This window comes from Pistacia vera, unplaced genomic scaffold (assembly GCF_008641045.1).
Source record: "Pistacia vera cultivar Batoury unplaced genomic scaffold, PisVer_v2 Contig1393, whole genome shotgun sequence".
NCBI classification, from domain to species: Eukaryota; Viridiplantae; Streptophyta; class Magnoliopsida; order Sapindales; family Anacardiaceae; genus Pistacia; species Pistacia vera.
In genome coordinates, this window is record NW_022195459.1 from 1,701 (window position 1) to 9,139 (window position 7,439).

The window sequence follows — 7,439 nt, forward strand, 5'->3', positions numbered from 1 at the left end:
ATTGTTTTGGTTACATTTCAATAAAAAATCCACCTGTGTTTTGTAATTTGCTACAAAATTTGGTAAAAGAGTGCTGGAGTCGTGTCCCATTTACCTAACTTGTATGATAGCAAAGTCATACCATGCAGGACAAAGCTTTTTAACTTCACCATGTGATGCTCAACGGGGTAGAGTAACAAGATTATGGTTTCATGGTTTCAGTCGGGACATTATTGGATCTCTATTTTGATGATAAACTGGAAGTTGTTTGCTATGATAAATGATTTTGATATCAATATAAAGAGTAAACGACTTTTTCCCACGCAAGGTTTGCCTTAATGACCTTTTCCATCCAAAAAGTTTCAAAATATTACTTTCCTACCCAAAGTTAATATTACGTTACTACCTAAAGCCGATTCCGACAGTGAAAGTTCTCTCTGTCACCACCATTTCAACATTTAGTCTCCTCTCTACAAAACCTCTCTCACTCCGGCATCTGAATTCGCATCGATTACCGGCCACTACAAAACTAGGGCTTCTTGTTCTTAGTTGATTTTCGATTAATTCTAGTGGCGAATATTCAATCGGTCACTACCATTCGATCTACCGACCTCCACTCTACAAAATCTCTTTTACCCTAGCTTCTGTTAACTCGCTGAACTCTGACTGAGAAAGTAAAGTATATTTTAAGTATTAACGAAATATAAACTTTGGATGAAAAAGTGATATTTTTGAAACTTTTTAAGTGAAAAAGAGCAATCAAGGCAAACTTTGGGTCGGAAAAAGTCGTTTACTCTCTATGTAAATAACTAAAATATTATTATATCCAACCAAATTGTCAATCCAATTTTGCAAACTTAGTGTATACTTCCGTCGCTTATCATTTATCCCTAGGAAAAATAATTAAAAAAACCCACTTTTAAAATATTGTGGTTATCTTTTACATTTCATCCTTTATTATTTTATAAATTAATCATCGAGTTAACAACTTTTTCCCACTCAAATAATAGTTTAATTACACTTTCTCACCCATTGACTTTTAAAATATCATTTTACTACCCAAATTTATATTCCGATAATGAATAGAGAGCAAACTCAGTCCAAACTGTTATGGCTTTTGAAGAGAGGAGGTCGATAAGTCTTTTAGAGGTGGAAGGTTGGATTTTGGTGACTGAAATTGATCAAAATTTGACTTAGGAGGGGCGGCTACACAAACCCTAATCGCTCAATTGTCAGCAATTGTGGGATTGACGAGAGTAGGGTTTGAGGTGTTTTAGTGAGTGATGATCGGGGAAGAGAATGGTCGTGGTGTGGGGTCATAATGATCTTGGAATTGGAAACAGAATTTAAATTTGAGTAGTAAAGTAGTATTTAGGAAAGTGTCATTAAGCCATTATTGGGGTGGAAAAAAAGTCGTTTACTCTAAGGAGGCGTTTGGTTGGAGGTTATATGAGATTACAGGGGTTATGTCATCTTATATTACTTGATTGTCACGTTTGGTTGTCAAGTAATATAAGATTCCGGTAATCTTCTAATACTAATAGGGGGCGTTTGGTTCAGGAATGTTAGATTACTGGGAATATTGGATTACTGGAAAGATAGATTACCTTGGAAGATTACTGGGAATCTTTAAGAAAATATGTTTGGTTAGTTGGTGGGTATGTTATATTAATATGTTTGGTTATGGGAATAAATTGGTGGGTATGTTATTTAAATTATTAAATTGACCCTCTTTTAAATATTAATATAATATTATTTTTATTATTAATTTTTGAATAATTTTTTAACCCCAATATTTCAGATTTAGCTAAAACACCCCCGCTTATAAAAAAACTTTAATTCATGACGAAATCACCCCCACCTCCTGCCGCCGCCTGCCGCCACCGCGAACAACCGTGAAAAATCGCTGGAGCCCCTAAAAAAGAAGGAAATTCTGTGGGAGGCTCCGGAAGGCTTCGTTATGGCCTTTCCGCCATATCGAGCCTCCCGAGCCTCCCAGAATTTCCAGTGTTTTTGGGACTCCGACAATTTTCTGACGGTGGTTCGTGGTGGTTGACCCGCTGTCGGCGGTGGTGCTGGGTGGCGGTGGTGGTGGTGGCTTGGTGACATGGGTGTCTGTAAATTATTTTAAATATAAGGGCATATTGTCCAAATTTTTAATTAACAAGTAAAATTGAAATAGGATATTAATGTAAATTTGTTTTAAAATAGGGGTATTATTGTCCAAATTTTTATTAATAAGGGCATAAAATTGTAACAAAAAAAGATAACCCTGGTAATCTCAGAAAACCTAAGAAAATGGAGGTAATCAGATTACCTCTTATATTACCAATAGTAACCACTATTGGTATTTGAAGATTACTGGTATCTTATATTACTTGACAAACAAACGTGGTAATCAAGTAATATAAGATGACATTACCCCAGTAATGTTACTTAACCCCGAACCAAACTGCCCCATAGTAGTTACTGTTGGTAATATTAGAGGTAATCTAATAACCTCTATTTTCTTAGGCATTGTAAGGTCACCAAAGTAATATTATTTTTGTTACAATTCTATCCCTTATTAATAAAATTTTAGAACAATAATACTCTTATTTTTAAATTAATTTACATGAATCTAGCTTTTACTATTTCACCCCAATTAACTTTTTGGACAAAATTGCCCTTGAATTCAAAACAAATTGCAACCCACCCAATGTTAAGAAACGATCCAGTTACGCAGCGGAAAAACGAAAAATATTTAATAATATGGATCGTTCCATAAAACCAAGATCAGGGTACAAAAATTACAGTTTATACATTATAATTGAATCTGCAGAAAATCAGTTTAAAGGTTTAGAAACCATACCCAAGTTTAGAGGCTCCTCCAACTTTGTCTCTGAACGTATTTTGCTACCGACCCAAGTGTGAATCGAACCGACGTAGTCCACACGAAAGATAATCGCAAGGAACTAAAGAAGGATTTGCTAGATCCTCTTTAGCCTTAAGAACAAAGAAGGAAATGAAAAGTATTTAATTTTTTCAATCAAAAACTAAAACTGGCGTGGGAGAGAGTGTTTTGGGGCTGTGGGTTTTTCTTTTCAATGAAAAGAATGAATAATGAAATCTTACTTATTCACAGAGAAACCTTTTTCTTTTATAGTGCAAGTTTAATTGCCCTATTCCCTTATGGAATAGGTTTGGGCTCCAACCCAAACACCTCATCTTTCCAAACACTCCTAATTAGATATTTTATTTAATATATTAATATTTAACAATAATGATAACTTATTTAAATATATGCGAACACATATTTAAACGTAATCTCACTTATTTTATTTTTCTAACAAATTAAATAAAGGTTACGACCTCAGCAAATTCAATTGCACTTTGAAATTACCAAAATACCCTTTCGCCTAAAAAGACAAAAATGCCCTTCTTACTTCTTGAGTCTTAAATTATCTTCTATGTGTGTGACTCATAGGCTCCTCATCATACCGATAGTATATAGTATTGCGATTAACACCAATTAATCGTCTCACTATACACATACCAAGATTGGCCCCTAGCAAGGCATCATGGCCACCCGATAGATTCAGATTCAGCAAAATAACTACCTATCACGATACGGTTACCGTACAATTCGATCCGTTCATCATAAGTTATCTCTACGAGACCGAGGCATAGAAATAGTGACAACCTACGGTTACTCTCGATATTGTATATTTAGTTACTGGACTAATGACCTGTATTATAAACTGGATAGAGCAACAACTCAATCTCACTGTGGCCACAGTTTTAGTGTCATTGCCATTTACTGAATTGCACCATGAAATAACTTCTCCCGTACCTGGGAGTGATGAATCCTCTATCTATCCATCATAGTCTTGATACACTCCTTGATACAGCCAATCACTACCGTACTGACAGCTCTAAATAGAACTGTGTTAGGCTAGTGTCAAACTGCACCAATCGGTGCACAAGGCGCTCCGGTGATCTCAAGTCTAAGGATCACATGCACCACCATTCGTTAGAGGATTTGTTCCATAGACACTAGGGTTACCATCCATATAGAATCCTCTGGTGGGTCAGTCCAGTGAACCTGTTACGGTATATTTGCCTAAAGCAAGCACCCATGTGTTGCACCAGGTTGTCACCAAACAACCTTGACAAGTGAGATCAGTCATTGCCTTTCGACAAGGTTGTTCAACACTATGATAGCCTTACTGTATTATATGTGCCCTTACTTCAAAATAATACTGGGGCTACGGACGTTTCTAGAATGGCCACCATATGTGCTCATAGGGTTCTCACTATCAAGATTTAAAACACTTGATACCCTCGTCACGGTTCTACCATTCTAAAGACATATATCAATACATATTGCAATAATAATGATTTACGCGATATAAAATAAAATGTCTTTTATTGATTAATAAACATTATTACAAAGAGTCAATTCTACATTAATTGATTCGCTCTAGAGCATTTACTCTAACACCCAAGCCACCACCCCCATCCGCCTACCATCAACCAAACCACCGTCAGAAGTCGCCTAGAGTCGCCGTGAGACATTAGGAGGCTTCGATGTGGCCGTTTTTTGCCATATTGATGGCTAGAAATGGCCAGAACTATTCTGGCCATTTCCGACGAGATCGATGGAACTGGCCGTTAACGGCCATATCTCATTCAGATATGGCTGATAAAGGTCATTAATGGCTAGATCCATTGATCTCGCTGGAAATGGCCAGATCTACTCCGATATGGCCATTTTCGACCATCAATAAGGCCAAAAATGGCCACCTTAGAGCCTCCCAGTGACGGTGAGCTACTCACTACGACTCCAGGCGACGGATGATGGTGAGCAATGGCTTGGGGTGGTAGGGGTGATTTTGTTATAAATTAAAGTTTTATATAAGCGGGGTGTTTTAGCTAAATCTGAAATGTTATTTTAGAAATTAATAATAAAAATAATATAATTTAGTAATTTAAATAATATACCAATCAATTTATTCTACCCAACCAAACATATTAATATAACATACCCACCAACTAACCAAACACATTTTCCTAAAAATTCTTTATAATCTTCAAGGTATTTCAACATTCTCTAACCAAAATCACCTTAATTTTGTTTATTGCCAACTAGTTCCTCATTTGGTCGAGTGGTATGATTCTCGCTTGGGTGCTAGAGATCCCTAGTACGATACTCCAAATGTACCTCAAATCACTTTTTTGCCAGTCTCTCCCCCCTTTCTCAGTGGCAATCAACAAGGGTAATATCGTCAGTTAACACATAAACTCTCATCGCCTATACCTCCACTTAACTTCCCACTCCCCCTTATCCTTTCATTTATCTCAAACTTCAGCTCTCAACCAAATTCCATCTTCTTCAAAACAAAACCCAAGCCCCAAATCTTCCCCAAAATGGCGACAACTCTTTCAGCTACAACAAGACTCACTCTACGCTCTCATCCTTCTCCCTCAAACTCATCTTTTCCCTCTTCTCACCCCAAACAATTCCTCAAATTCCCTTCCTACCCCCACCTTTCTAACGTCACCCACCGCACCTCTCATCTCCGCCCTCTTGCCGCCGTCGAAGCCCCCGAAAAGATCGAAAAACTCGGCTCCGAGATTTCTTCCTTGACTCTCGAGGAAGCTCGCACTCTGGTGGACTACCTTCAGGATAAGCTCGGCGTCTCTGCTGCCGCCTTTGCTCCCGCCGCAGTTGCCGCCGCGCCCGGAGTCGGCGGTGCAGGAGATGCGCCGGCTGCAGTGGAGGAGAAGACGGAATTCGATGTTGTCATTGAGGATGTCCCGAGCAATGCGAGAATTGCGGTGATTAAAGCTGTGAGAGCGCTGACTAGCTTGGCTTTGAAAGAGGCGAAAGAGTTGATTGAAGGATTACCGAAGAAGTTTAAAGAAGGAGTGTCTAAAGACGAAGCTGAAGACGCTAAGAAACAGCTTGAAGAAGCTGGAGCTAAGATTGCAATTGTCTAGAGACCCTTACATTGATTTGTGTACCTTTTTTGGGGGGAATTTTCTGATGGTAGTTTTCATTGTAATTTGAAACTGTAATTTTCTATGTGGGTTATCGTCTTATCGATAGTTTCTCATGGTTTTTAGCTAAAACTCCATTTGTTATTGTTATTTGAATTGCTCTTATTTTGTTTGTTAAATTGCTTGATTGAGTTGCTTTTGGCGGATGAGGTAAGGCGTGTGTATTATATTAATAGAACGCTGCGTTTCAATTTAGCAGAAGAGTAAATTAAAGGTCTACTTTTGTGAGAAGAAGATGCAGTAAATTAGAAAGAAAAATGCTCAAAGAAGGACTACAAAGTGACATCATCCAGAAGAAAAAATGGAAAAAGAGAGAGATCATGAAAATAAATCAAGGGTGAGGATTGTCTTTATACCTTTTTTGTATGTGTTTTTGTCAATTAGAAATGGGATGTTAAGATGTAATATTAGTGGCAGTGGCAATGTTGACTCAAAGGCTGCCTTTCTGGTTCAATCTTCAATGTGGCCGCCCTTGTTTTGTTACATTGCATTATGAGATTTGGCACTATGAAATTGTTGTTTGTTTATCCATCGTATAATAGTTGCAGACGTCCTATGGTTACAGGCATTGCAAGATAGGCCATCTTCCAATTTCTTTTTGAGTAACGACTTGTTCCCACTCAAGGTTTAGCAATATCCAAGGTTTCCACCCCTCTTTTCATAAATTTCATGTTCCTACCCTCAAATTAATATCGTTTGTGATTTTTTTGGTTCTAACATAGTCTAGACAGTGCTATTATCAAATTACCCTCATTATTTTTTCTCCTTTTCAATACAGCCAGCGTTTGTCACCAGACTTCCTACTGTCGATGGACCATGGCCTTTCATCTTTCCCAGCTTTCTGCCGTCAATCGAGCGTGGCCTTTCACCTTTCCAACCAGTCGCTAACCCACAAACAATTGCACCCTTAAATCGCTGGCCAATAGCCACTATACTTTGGCATTTTTTTGGCTAGATCCCAACCGATTCTCACACAGAAAATCAACCCTGTCTGCACCATTCGACTCCCCTTCTTCTCTTCTTCAAAACCCATCCCTCCTTTGACCAAAGACGTAGCTATGATTCTGAGTCAATGAGTTCAAAACATCAAAGTTGGTAAATTTATAATAAAATTTATCATAAATAAAATTTATTTGCAATTACAATTAAAAAAACAAAACAAATTTATCAAAATTCAACTCATAAATTAGGTTTTTTAAACAATTTCAACTAATCCAATAAAATTTAACTCATAAACCTATGAAAACTCATCAAACCTAATTCTAAATATTAAGCAATTAACTAATATATCAAAATTAAACAAAATCCTCAAATCTCTACAATTTAGGTTTCATCAATTCTTTAAACCATTTTCAAAATTAACTAAAAAACTAACCAAAATTTATCAAACTTAACTTAAAACAACCATGAATTAACGC

At 37.2% G+C, this 7,439-nt stretch overlaps 1 protein-coding gene across 1 annotated transcript; it reads left to right on the top strand.

Moving 5' to 3' along the window:
- Window positions 1-5,299: 5,299 nt before the first annotated feature.
- On the top strand, window positions 5,300-6,216 carry LOC116122995 (50S ribosomal protein L12, chloroplastic-like). The gene has a single exon (XM_031408793.1). The coding sequence runs from the start codon at window positions 5,389-5,391 to the stop codon at window positions 5,959-5,961; it is 573 nt and encodes a 190-aa protein (XP_031264653.1). The 5' UTR covers window positions 5,300-5,388; the 3' UTR covers window positions 5,962-6,216.
- The last annotated feature ends 1,223 nt before the right edge of the window (window positions 6,217-7,439 follow it).